A 13,659-nucleotide genomic window follows, 5' to 3' on the forward strand; every position below is an offset into this window, starting at 1 on the left:
TAGGGCAAGCTGGAGGAGCATGACCCATGGGTTGGTTAGGCAATGAAAGCGGAGTGAGGATCAGAACCTACAGTACCTGCAGGGCTAAGTAGGCAGGAGCAAGATGGCAGAAGGACCCAGCAAGTGCGAGGCTGGTCTTGGTGAACACTGCCCTCTGCCCGTTACATGGATGTGCAGGTGGGCAGTAAAGGACCAGGACTGAACAGGAAAAGAACCAGAAAGAGGACAACACAATAGTAGAGTGTCATCACAAGCCTACATCTTCTCTTGTCCACAGCCCTTCCTTAAGTAGTTTTAGATATACCAGCCATTGGCTTCTTGCTCCTTATTGCTGTGACTTGGACTTCTAGAGTCAAAATATAATCACGCTAATTATTAGTAGAAGTCCTTCCTTTTGGTAGAAAAGGAGCTACTAGAAGAAGATGGTGCTTCCAGACTGATTCACCAACTAAGAAATCTGCCTTTGACACTTAACACTGAATCCACCAAGCAGTTATCATCAGGGACATGAGATCTAGCCATTAGTGACTTGGGCTGGTTTTGTTCATAAACCTGCATTTACTAAATGTCATAGACAAACATCAAATTGGGCTACATTTTCAAGAGCAGGAACATCTATTAGGGACTTCAGTTTTTTCTTGTTAATTCTAATTAGTAGCAGACCTTAGTTTTTTGAATTTTTGTTGGTAGAGGGAAATAGAAAAGCACTTTAGCTTTCCACACGTCTGCGTAAATCTCACACACTCCTGTTTCTCAGTAGAGGCCAGCCTTACTTCATGTTTACACAGAATCTGAGTTCTCAGAAAGGCTTAGTTACTTGCTTAAGCCTCATAATGCTTTTTCTTCAAAATAGCTTTCTGCATATGACTCTAATTAATGAATTTGTCAATATCTGCACTGTTTTGGGTCTATTCCATCTTTAATGTCATATGCAAACTATGCACTTCTCATAGGAAGCCACTGGAGAACATGTGTTTTGCATTATTTTCGCACTAGCTGAATTCCTTGCTGCTGCTCCCACAGCCTCCTGTGATTTCTTTTCAAAGTTCTTATCACACATTATTATAAACACATGCATAACTATGTCTATTGACCACCCCATAAAAATAGGGACTGGAGCTGGTGTGCACACCTCTACATCTTCAGTACTTACCAAGTACATTCTTATAAGTAATGGGTAAATTAGTAAATCATGCCAAATTGAAAATGAACATTGCTTTGGTGTGATACACTCACGGTGCCTTGCAAAGTTGATCCCTGAGACCAATGATGGGCATCTGTGAGCCTAGGAGAGGCTAGAGGACCAGGATTATGGGTGGTCATGAGATATGGGAACCAAGGATGGGGGTGAATGTCAGGAATACATGTGAGGGAGTGGAGGATGGAGTGAGCAAGAACTGGGAAAAAAGCCCAGAAGCCAGTGGTCTAGGAAGAAACAGGGAATTGGAAGCAATTGAGAAATCTGAAACCCACACATGAAGTCAGAACAAGGCAGGGAATTGAAACCACGTGGACCATTAGGAGAGGCATACTAGTGAATGTCAATAATGGTTATTGAGTGTCTGCAACATACAAAGAGGTATGAGATGGAAAGGCAAAAAGTGGTCAAGATGGACAATTTGCACAGAATGAGCAGACTATGAATTGGAAAAATCAAGAAAAGGGAATTGGAATCGGGTTACTATAGAAACCCAAGAACAGAAACTGAAATGAGAACCTGAGTTTGCAGACACAGGACATCAACCTGAGGACAACTTGATTGGTGGCCAGCTTTCTCTTGCCCAGCAAATCTCCTCATGAGCATTACCTCCAAACTGAGCCTGTTCCAAGGCCCCTGAGCTCAGAAGGCCTGGGGAAGAAAATACGTGGGGTTCCACCAGCAGGGCAGATACTGACAGTGCTGCAGAAACTGAGCTGACCTTGATAATGCAGGCTCTCCTAGCCACCACCTTCAGTGGGCCTGGCTACTAGCAATATAGGCACAGTCTCATTGTTTTAAGAGTAAATCCAGAAATTATATTTTCAAGCTCTATCAAGTGCTACCCCGAAAGCCCTGTCCCTGACCATGTGAGATGCAGGCATTCATCTTTGACTCACCTACTTATTTAATTACAAATATATGTTGAATTTCTAACCTGAAACTGGTACTTAAAATATAGATATCAAGGGTCTACCAGAAACTTGACTCTCTGGTGAAGGAGACAAGCACTCACAGAGGTTGTTGTAACGGTTGGTTAGAATAAAGGTTAGAAGGAAGAATTTATACTTGAGGTGGCTAATGGTGGTATAAGAAGAGCCTGCAGGGCTCAGCTGGGTCTCCGCTTCACGTTTCCTCTCCTCTGCCCTCAGGCTGCGGCTGTCCACGGTGCACGAGCCCAGCAGCACCCTTGTGGTCCTGGAGTGGGAACACTCAGAGCCTCCAATCGGGGTACAGATTGTAGATTACCTCATCCGTCAAGAGAAGGTCACCGACAGGATGGACCACTCCAAAGTGGAAACTGGTGAGCATCTCCCACCACTTCCTGGACCCAGGGTAGAAAGCAGTAGAGAAAAATGCCTGCCTCCTGGCTCTGCACCAGGTCCCCAGGTCCCCAGGGCCTCAGGGAAATTCTGGAGGGGCCTGAGCAGCAGTCATCTTGTCCTTTTAAGAGTTTTTGCCTGGTAAGCATCTGACAAAACCTTGTTTTGATTTTGTTTTACTTTTTGTTTATGGAAGAGGTGTCCATTTCGTTGCCTCTAGGCACACTCACAAAGAAATAACGATACAGCACACTAGTTATCCTCACCCATAATTAGAAAACAATCCTGTGCTAACCACTGCCATGATTACAGAAGAAAAGATTTCTTTACTAATAAGGCGAAAGCATGTGTGGACAGATTCACTTACCCCGTGTCTTGTCCTAAAGCAAACTCTGCTTTTGCTAGGACCAGCTAGAAGAAGGAAGTGTTAGAGTAGTGGAATCACCTCTTAAATAAATGCTTCATGCCTCATTATTTCACTGTCTACATATAAGAAAGGTCAAGGTAAATCATTCCTGGAACTTACACGAGTGTGGTCACCAACAGCATGGTAGCATCCACAGTCTAACTCAGGGTAAATATCTTTTTTTTTCCCTTTTTTTTTTTTATTGTTCATATTGTTACAAAGGTTCCTCATTTCTTCCCCCCTCCATCAGGTTCCCACCACACTCTCCGCCCCCTCCACCTCCCCCATTGTCCTCATCCATAGGTGCACAGTTTATGTTCAGTCTCTTCCTCCCTCCCTTTCCCCGATAGTAAATCCCTTTTCAGTTACTTAGCATTTTCTCACATCAATAATATAGGGTAAATATCTTATGGTAAGCTGCCACTGAGGCTTAGAGACATGGATTGCTGCCCACTGCTTCTTTCCAGGCCCTTTCCCTGATGTGCACAGGCACCACGAAGGTCTAGCAATGACCACTGACCAGAACAGCTGTTCTCACCAAGGATATTGCATAAAAACTCGCAAATGTGGCATGTCCCTCTTGCCCTAGTTGCTTCTGAGCTAACTCTGGACAAATGGCTCTAAACCAGTTAGTAAATTTGAAATAGTCATAAAAAAACAACAACGATTCCTTCTAGGTCTCCTTTCTCTACCTGGAGTGTAAGAAGCCTGGGGACCAAGCCATTTTAATGTTAAGCTCTCACTGAGTTGATCCTGTGTCCCCATTGTTTGGCCTTGATTTTTTATGCATTTTCCACCCCTTCCCTTCGGCAGAAACAGTGCTGAGCTTTGTGGATGACATCATTTCCGGAGCGAAGTCTCCTTGTGCCATGCCCTCTCAGGTGCCAGACAAGCAGCTCACTACCATCTCTCTGATCATCAGATGCCTGGAACCCGACACCATCTACATGTGAGTGACTCCTACTGCCTCACTGTTCCCTCCCCCACACATCCGAGGCTCCTGGCTGGTTCCTTTTTGCTACTTGGGTTCCTTGAGAGACTCAAAACATTTTTCCAAGTCTCTTAAGTCTTGTCCTGATCAGCATTAAACAGAACCTTCCAGACACAGTAGGGGGAGGATCAAGAAAAATAATGTAGTCCCATCCTGCAAAGAGTTTACAACATAGAGGGGAAATAGAGAAACAACTAACCTTAACATCAGGCTGGATGGAAAAAAACGCTAGATGAGAAAGAGCAAGGGACATGTTCAAGAGAAAGGATAGTGGTTGATTGTGACTTTTGGGGTGAATTGGATTGGGTAGATTTTCAGTCGGTAGTGTCATGTTGGAAAGGGCATACCAGGCGGCAGGAATGGTGAGGGAAAGGCAAAGAGGCATAAAGGTGAGAAGCGAAGTCATCCACGGGGTGGAAGCTGAGGGTGAGTAATAGGGATAGAAGAGAGCAAAACTGGGACCATAGAGTGAAATGCTGTATATCAGAGGAGATTATTAACTTTTTGGAGGAAAGGAGAATACCAAGAACTCTGCTTAGAAAGCAGCTCCAGTGGCATTGAAATAGTTTACTGAGGTTAGAGGTGGTCTGCATTTTTCTTCAAAGGACACATAGTGAACTCCATTATTGCGGCCCTGTTCTCCCTGAGAGCTCCTCCTATTCTGCCCTGTGCTCTGGGAATGACTGAAAGCTATTTGTGAAGCAGAGACACAAATGACACAAAGAGAGGAGAGATCATGATGCAGTCCAAGTCCTGATAGGAAAATTTGAGAGCTAAGGCAGAAACCATTGTGATGTAGTTCTGGGACCTTATGACCCCATCAGGATGAAAAACATTTAACAGTTTACAGATGAGGTCAGGAGAATAGCGTCAAGGTTTCCAGAATAAATCATTTCCATTTCTGCAGTCAGGGAGTTCAAAGATGAAAAGCACTAGAAATGTGAATGGCATTGATTGCATGATGAACTTGGATGCCCAGTCTGAATATTTCCAATATAGGGAAAAGAAATGTAACCAGGGGGGCATGCTGATGAAAGTAAAATATGTGAGTTTTTACTGGAGGAGTTGGAAAATACAAAGAAACATAAATGCTGATCTAGGACAAAGGACAGCCAGCCTACTTATGAACAGGCAGTTGATAAGGAAGAAAGGGAGCTTCTGTAAAATTCCTGAAACTCAGTGAAGCCGGAATTGCCATTTATAAAAAGGGCTCCATAATCCCTATCCCTAAGTCACAACTATTAATTAGGAATTTCAAAGTTCTTATGAGCATGAAGCTGGCATTGTTGTGGAGAATGCCAGCCCTCACCCACCCCGGGGACCCTCCTCAGCTTGGCCTGATGTGGCCAAGTTTCCTGCTCAAAGAACTGAGGCTGATGCCTTCCCCCTGGTGACTTCCAGCATTGCCCTCTGGCTTGTAAAACTGCAAACTTTCTGTGACCTTGAAGAAATTAGAGACCAAGTATGGAGCTGAGGAAAAGATAGACTATGTCCACTAGGACCTAGTGGAAGGTGGCACTGCAGATCACAGGACGAGGGCCTGGCCTGGGAGACATTCCTCTGAATAGGATGGAGGGAGGCTGAGCTTCAGCCCCCAGTACAGGAGGAGAGGAGCCCTGGTGAAGTGTTGAGAACACATGCGTCCTGAACCTGGATCGTTTCTAACCACTGAGGGTAAGCGAGGCTCTTAAAGTTTCTGCACAAAGCTTTCTCATCTATAACATGGAGGAAGGCAGCCTTCATTTATTGAGTGCGGAGGGTGAGGGTGCCTCTGGGAATCCTTCTGACCCTGTGAGAGTGAGGTGATTGTTCTCATTTGATAGCTGAGGAAACAGATTCAGCAACATTGAGTAACTTCCCCAGAAGCACACAGCTGGTAGTCTGGGGTGTGGCAGGAGGTGAAGAATGGAATCAGAGTTCTCATCTCTCCATGCATGTGTTTCATGCCCCAGCCACTTGAGGCTTACAGGATCTATTAGCACCATCTTAGCACCTCACCTTGAGGCACAGAGGTAGAACTGCATCTCACAGACTGGCTGACCTTGTCATCTGACACATTTTATTTAATGCACTTAAAAATCATTATTCTGAGAAGGGACCACAGCACAAACCCAGTTAAGAATCCATGATTGAAAAGTATCTTAAAGGGGGTTTCTGGTCCAACATCTTCATTTTAGAGACAAGGAAATGGACCAAAGGGGGGTGACTCTGTGGCCTGCTAACACATGTTCTTCGCCACAGCATGTGCTCACAAGAGAGCCACTGCCTCTGGGGCCTGTGACAGCAGACAGGCAATTCAGAAGGGAGCAGATCCGGGGTGATACGCAGAAACCACCCCCACACACACACTAGCCTGCAAGGGAGCCTGTGAAAGCAATAGAGCTTTCAGACCCCAGCCCTGGAGCCACAGCCAGCCTGTGCTGGTTCCCAGCCTGCACGTGAGGATTGAGGGCACTGGGCCCCCTGAGGAATGGTCTGAGGTCAAGCCTCCCCTCTACGTAGAAGGTTTGGGACTGGTGTATTTGTCAATATTTCCTCAATAGCCATTTAAAGAAAAACCAGCCGTGGGAAGCATTTCCTTGCTATTAAAATTAGTGCCTAGAACCCTACATTTTATACTAATTGCCCCTTTAGAGTGATTTGGGAATTAAGTTAAGCACAGGCATTTTTATCCCAGCTCAGTATTCTCTCAATTTAGCTGGAACTTAAAGCAAGATGGGACCCAATTCCAGGCTGCCCGAGCAGTGGGGCTGCTGGGGTGGGTGAGAGGAGTGCTGCCCTGGGCATACGGTAGAGGCTGTGAAGTGGATGGAGCCACCTGCTGGGATGAGACCGGAAGCTGAGCATCTGGTTCCGGTCTGGAGCCCACCACTGTGGTCTTGGCCACGTGTCCCGCACGACCAGGATGTCAGTGAGATGGAGGCTGCCTGTGTGTGGTGCCCGTGGCTCCTGCATGAGGACTTGGGGAGGTCAGAGGAGGCAATCCACACACTGATACACGAAACAACTTTCTCTGGGCTCCTCTGAGGGAGGAAGTGGTGGGTGGATGCAGGGTTGTCTTTTCTCAACCCAATGAGACTAAAGGCAGCATTAATGACTTTATTCTCATTGGGTTGGGGACAGAGGCCCTGGGCCCCAACACCAGCAGTTATTGTCAAGGTCACATTCACATTCCTCTCTGAGTCCCAGGGTTATCCACTCAGCCTTTAATAGCCAGGTCTTCCTCTCCTCCTTGGGGGGTGCGGGCTCCTCATTGTCACATCCCTCTATGGTTCGTTTCCACTTGGGACACGAGGTAGCACCCCTGTGGTCAGAGGAGCTATATGTAGGAAACTTTAAAGAGGAAAACTGCCCTCAGTCCTGTGTGTCCCAAGTGTCAACTGAGCACCAGACAGGACAGAGCAAGATCAGGAGCAGTGCAGGGTCTTTGGGCTCCAGGTCCCACACGAAGTCTCCCTGTTTTGTTAACATCCCCGTTTCACAGAAGAGGAAAACCAGCTCAGAGGAGCTAAACATCACAGGGTGGGGAGCAGGAGCTCCAACCCTGGTTCTGACTGCCCCACAGACTCCTGACCTCATCTCAGTGGTTGTCAGAAAGTAACTGGCATGAGAATTGCCTGGGCCCCATCCCTGGAGTCTCCATCCAGTAGGTCTGGGTGGGGCATGACGCTGCTGCTGCAGGTCTGGGGACCCCACCTTGAGAACCAGTACTCTATGCTATGATGCTTCCCATCAGATAATACACCCAAGACCAGAAACCCCAACCCAAGACCCACCAGGAAGTAGTGAGAGGCTTTGGACCACACACCTTGTGACCTGGGTGGTGGCACTAAGGGCATCATGGAGTCACAGAGCAACTGGGGCAACCTCCTCCCCCCATCCAGGCAGAGCCTGGCCATTCTCTAATGACACCCTCCCCTCCCTGCCAGGTTCACCCTGTGGGGTGTGGACAACACAGGACGCCGCTCCAGGCCCAGTGATGTGATCGTGAAGACCCCCTGCCCTGTGGTGGATGATGTCAAAGCTCAAGGTAAGAGATGAAGGATGCCCAAGGACCACCCCTCACCACCAGGAGGAGGGAGTCTGAGGGAACAACTTAGAGCTCAGGGGGGAAAGAGGATAATCCAAGGCCCAGCAGAGGGGCCTCTCCCTCCCAGGAATCCTCCTTGCTCTGCCTCGGGCAGAAATCCTCGTAGTACCCCATCATTCCACAGAGCGAGTCCTAGAGTCAGGAGACGCTGGTGCAGGCTCTGGGCACACCTGGGGATTCACCAGGTGCTCAGTACCTACCTGCTGGCATCCCCCTGACCTCTGCCCTCGGCATGGGATCTGGCATTTAATCTCTCCATATTTTGTGTATATCAGCAAATGTGAAAGGCCCCATCCATCAGTCTTAGAGTGGAGATGAGATACAGTCTTCTTCCACCCCCCTCCATGGATAGACTGGCGGGGGTCCAGCAGCTTCCTGCTCCCTAGTGCCCTCCCTCTGTGCCTACTTCCTTCCTCACACCTTCACCCTCCCTCCCACTTTCCTAGGGTCGCACTGCCTGTACAGTATTAACCTATGAGCTTTTGCCTCAGGCTCTCTATTTTTAGGAAACATGGGCAAAGACAACGAATATTATAACTAAAATTAACCTGGGAGGTATTCTATTCAAAGGCTTTCAGTTTATAGAAGAGAAACCTGATGGGGCAAAGGTAAAGTGATTGACTCAACCCACTTTCTCCAGGTGCTGGGCACAGTATTCACTAAGTAATATCACACACACGTGTATGAAGGTGTATATGCCTATACACACTAGTTTATATATGTATGTATATGAAGTTGTATTTATTTGTCTTGTCTGCCCTCCTCAGAAATAGCAGACAAGATCTACAACCTCTTCAATGGCTACACCAGCGGGAAGGAGCAGCAGACGGCCTACAACACTCTCCTGGACCTGGGCTCCCCCACCCTTCACCGAGTCCTTTACCACTACAACCAGCACTACGAGAGTTTTGGAGAATTCACATGGAGGTGTGAGGATGAATTGGGACCCAGGTAATCAGTCAACTCCAGTGCCTCTTTTTTCCTATTTTTTAATTAAAGTTATTGGGGTGACATTAGTTTAATGGGATCAAAGAGGTTTCATGTATAGATTTCTACATTACAAGGTATGTATATTGCACTGTGTGCCCACTACCCAAAGTCAGATCTTCTCCCGTATATTAGGGCCCCCACTACTCCCTTCCTTCTGGTAACTACCACACTGCTATTTGTGTTAAGGAGTTTCAGTTTTATATCCCACATATGAATGAAATGATATGGTCTTTAGCTTTTTCTGATTGACTTCACTTAGCATAATATTCACAAGATGCATTCATGTTGTTGCAAATGGCCTTACTTTATCCTTTCTTATGGCTGAGTAGTATTCCATTGTGTATATGTATTACATCTTTTTCGAACCCTCTGTAACAGGGCACTTTGGTGGTTTCCATGTCTTGTCCACCATGACTGCTGCTGCAGTGAACCTAGGGATGCCTATATCTATGTGACTACATGCTTTTAAGTTTTTTTGTGTGTGTATACCCAGGAGAGGGATTGCTGGGTTGTATGGTAGCTCTACTTTTAATTTTTTAAGGAATCCCCAGACTGCTTTGCATAGTGGTTATACCAGTTTACATACCCACTAGCAGTGAATGAGGGTTACCCTTTCTCCATAGCCTCTCCAACACTTATTATTGCTTGCCTTGTTAATAATAGTCCCTGTAACAGGTGTAAGGTGGTATCTCATTGTAGTGTTGATTTGCACTTGCCCAGTTGCTAGTGAGGTTAAACATCTTTTTGTATATCTATTGGCTGTTCCTAGGTCTTCTTGGGAGAAGTGTATATTTTCAGGTCATCTGCCCACTTTTTGATTGGGTTTTTGTTTGATGTTGAGTTCTTTATATATTTTGGAAATTATATCTTTGTCAGAGCTATTGTTTGCACATCATCTGGTTGGCTGCTTTGTGTTGTCAATGTCTTTTACTGTATAGAAGCTTTTTAGTTTTGTATAGTTGCATTCTTTTTTTACCTTTACTTCCCTTGCCTTTGGGTCAAGGTCATAAAATTTTTCCTATAACTAAGGTTTATATTTTCTTCTGTATAACTTACTACAGGCCTCGTGCACCAGTGGGGTCCCCCGGCCTGGCCTATGGGATTGAGCCAAAACTAGCTATCTGACATCCCTCAAGGGGTCCCAGATTGCAAGAGGGCAGACACCAAGGAGGGGCCGTCTGGCCCATCTTGCTCAGTCCAGATTAGCCGAATCCCAGCAGCAAGCTAACCTGCCAGTCAGAGCATCTGCTCCCTGGTGGTCAGTACACATCATATTAGGCTTTTATTATTTAGGTTTTTGATCCATTTTGAATTAATTTTTGTACATGGGGACAAACTTAATCCAGTTTCATTTGCTTGCATGTGGCTTTTCAGTTTTCCCAGCACCATTTATTGAAGAGACTATCTTAACTCCATGTGTGTGTCTGGCTCCTTTGTCAAAAATTACTTGTCCACATACCTGCAGTTTTATAGTTGGGCTGTTCTGTTCCATTGATCTGTGTGTCTGTTTCTCTGCCAATCCCATGCTGCTTTGATTATCATAGCTCTGAAGTATAATTTGGAGTCAGGTAGCATGATACCTTCTTATTGGGTGTATATATACAATCACATTTGCTCCAACTTCAGTGTGGGTCATGGTAGGGAACATAAATGTCACAGTTTGAATAGCATGAACATTTCCTATATCATCCTGATTTCCAAGAGCATTTGGATTGCCAGTTTCTCTCTTGTAACTCAAGAGTCAGAAGGAAAATTGGTTAATGAAATGACCAGGGGAAGAAATATGGATCTCACCGTGTAGTAAGACCTACTGCTGACTATACACTCTTTTCCCAAAACTTCCCTTCTAGGAGACCCTTGAACTAGTTTTTCAAGGCTCAATAAGATTTGAAAATAATGTGGTTTGTGGAAAATAAAGTTTTACTCATAGTGTCATGAATCTCAGGGAGAACCACAGGAAAGAAAAAGTTCCATTTTTCTTGCCTTAAGATACATCAACCCACTTTGGAGTCATTTGTGGCAATGATTAAAAAGGTGTTTGCTGGATACCTACTTCCTGTGAGCAAGCAGAAAGGATTCCTTCAGTTCAACTTCTGGAAGCTTCCAGGTAGAGAGCCACGGGTTGAAATACTTTGATAACATCACTGGTTGCATTGCTAGTAAGAAAGAAAACCACAGGCTCTGAGATGATCAAGGGCAGACCCACATTAATTACTATCTTTTTTAAAGTGAGCAATGAAAGTAGCTGCAAAGACTCGGGTTAAGTAAATCCATCTGTTGGAAAGGATGGCTACGGCATGTTTATTTCTTAAAGATAATATAGATGCTGCTACTCCCTCTTCCTTCACTTCCCTTTCCTCCCCCAACTCAGGACATGCAGCAGGATAGATTAAGAGGATGGGCCGCGGAAGTCCCTGTGGATGTTGACTTTGGAAAGCTTGCTTGGCCAAACTGCAGAAGAGAGCCCATCTGCATCAGATGGTTTTTAGTGAGCAGGGTGGGAGTCAGATTTCCTCTGAAAGTTGGAGCAAATGTGACTGCCCTTCTCATTACCTCACACTGTCTTAGATCCTTGGCTGTGCTGCTGGGGCTCAACACCTTTTCTCCTGTGTCCTCTACATCCCTCTGTGTATGCTCTCCTAGGAATGTGGTGCTCATGGCCAGGAATGAAATGAAAGTGATTATTGTTCTTTGAAAGTTCATTCTAAATGGGGTGATGTAGCTTTGTTTTCTGGAAGGAATTGTTGATTAAATGGGAAAGGGATGATTTATCACCTGAGAAGTTAGCCTAGTGGTTGATAGAGACTACAAGAGTTTGTGCTGAGCTTCCCAGAATAGCATTTTTCAGCTTGTTCAAATAGACGCTTTCTCATAATCTCTGAAGAACACAGTGAGTGAAGGATTCATGCTCCTTCACACATCCTGAATGTTCAGGGTCAACACTAGCGAGCTGGTTATCAGGTAACTCTCATCTCTGATACAAACCAGGATGCAGGGAAGAAGCCCACACACCAGTGAGATAGCGGGGGGATGGGGGAGGGCATTTCCCCAAGCTACACACACGGGCGATCATCCTCTATCCTTGGCTCAGAGGCATCACTCCTTTCCAGTGTGTGGGAAGGCCTGGCCCCGTCCTGCTCTTTCTCTTCCAGGGATCTGCAAACAGTTCAGGTGCCTCTGCCCACCTTGATTGAGGCTCAATGGCAGTGACCTCCTTCCTCTCTGTGGAGATGGCGGAAGGGAGCATGAACTCCCCGCAGGTTAATTAGGTGATGTGTGCCCCTGAAAGTCTGCACTTCCCACAAGAATGACCCTGTGCCAACGTGCATGGAGGGCATTATTGACCTCTCCTGTACCACAGTCAATTACCTCCACACCGCATAGCTAGTTATATTTGCTATCCCCACAAGGTCACTGTTTCAGCTGCTTCTACTCAATGCAGAAATAGCATTGAAAAGAGAACTATTCAAATACCTTCTATGCCATCTAATGATAAATTAGACTTTAAAGAAAACTGATTTGATAGATCTTTCAAACCTGACAGCTCTATGATTTTAAAAGGGCAGACATTCCCACCAAATATATTAGCAATTTCCTCTCTGCATTTTGTGTCCCTGTCTGCCCCACTTTGCATACCCATCCTATTACTGGTATTTCATTCATTCGTTTGACAAATATCTATGGAGGGCCCTGTTTTAAATGCCTAGGATAGAGCAGTAAGCAAATCAGGCCAGACTCTGAGGCCCCTCAGAGTGTACGGCTTCACACTGCTTGCCTTCCTGTATTCTCTTTCTAACCATGCTTCTCCCCTAGGAAAGCTGGCCTCATCCTGTCCCAGCTTGGGGAGCTCAGCAGCTGGTGCAACAGACTCCTTCAGGAACCCAAGATAAGCTTGCGGCGTGGCTCCCTCCAGTACCTGGGCTGCCGCTACAGCGAGATCAAGCCCTATGGACTTGACTGGTCAGTGCTGAGCCAGGACCTCAGGAAGACGTGTGAGGAGCAGACCCTCAGCGTCCCCTACAACGATTATGGGGACAGCAAAGACAACTAGCACCATGAGGCCCGAGAGCGACTGCCAGAAGGAAAGAGGAGGGGGACATCTGGGTAGGTTTGTGGATTTTTAATATTTTTTAATGGAACATTAAAACCTCCACGGGTGACATCTAACCCAGGAGAAACCGACCCTTGCTCCCTGCAGGATTTCTATGTTCTCCATCTGCATGACCAGGACACAGCCTGCCAGCCAGCGGCTTCATGCAGCACCATTTCTAGTTCAGGGGAACTCTTTGGGGCTTGTTTTGCAATTGATTTGTTGATTTCCTCCCCACCCTCCATGGAGTTCATCCAGGAAGGTCCAGTACCACTCTCACAGTGTTTAGTGGACCAAAGTAATTACCGATCACAAAAACTTCTGCCCTCCAGCCCTCGTTTGTACCACAATCATTACGTTGCTAGCTTTGCAGATCATTTCTCTGGACATACAGAAAAGAGGCATCTTCTTCCCCCACCTGGTTGCCAGGAGGGCACCATTGGCACAGGCACCAATGGGGGCCTGGCCAGCAAGAAGCCTAGCTTTGCAGGTGGACCAGTGAAGGCCTGAACACACACTCAACTACCTTGCCCTGGGTCCTCATTTGGAAACATGAGAGAAAGGTCATGGAG

At 46.2% G+C, this 13,659-nt stretch overlaps 1 protein-coding gene across 5 annotated transcripts in view; it reads left to right on the forward strand.

Annotated features, from left to right (window-relative positions):
- ASTN1 (astrotactin 1) overlaps positions 1-13,170 on the forward strand; it is a 253,533-nt gene extending 240,363 nt beyond the window's left edge. For all 5 annotated transcript variants that reach the window (XM_045583192.1, XM_036442542.2, XM_036442544.2 and 2 more), the window contains 5 exons: positions 2,350-2,501; positions 3,740-3,875; positions 7,847-7,947; positions 8,775-8,958; positions 12,811-13,170. In XM_045583192.1, the coding sequence (XP_045439148.1) occupies positions 2,350-2,501; positions 3,740-3,875; positions 7,847-7,947; positions 8,775-8,958; positions 12,811-13,048 (811 nt within the window). In that variant the 3' untranslated portion in view covers positions 13,049-13,170. The remainder of the gene's footprint in view (positions 1-2,349; positions 2,502-3,739; positions 3,876-7,846; positions 7,948-8,774; positions 8,959-12,810) is intronic.
- The last annotated feature ends 489 nt before the right edge of the window (positions 13,171-13,659 follow it).

The sequence above is a fragment of the Pipistrellus kuhlii genome, unplaced genomic scaffold (assembly GCF_014108245.1).
Source record: "Pipistrellus kuhlii isolate mPipKuh1 unplaced genomic scaffold, mPipKuh1.p scaffold_m20_p_18, whole genome shotgun sequence".
Taxonomy (NCBI): Eukaryota; Metazoa; Chordata; class Mammalia; order Chiroptera; family Vespertilionidae; genus Pipistrellus; species Pipistrellus kuhlii.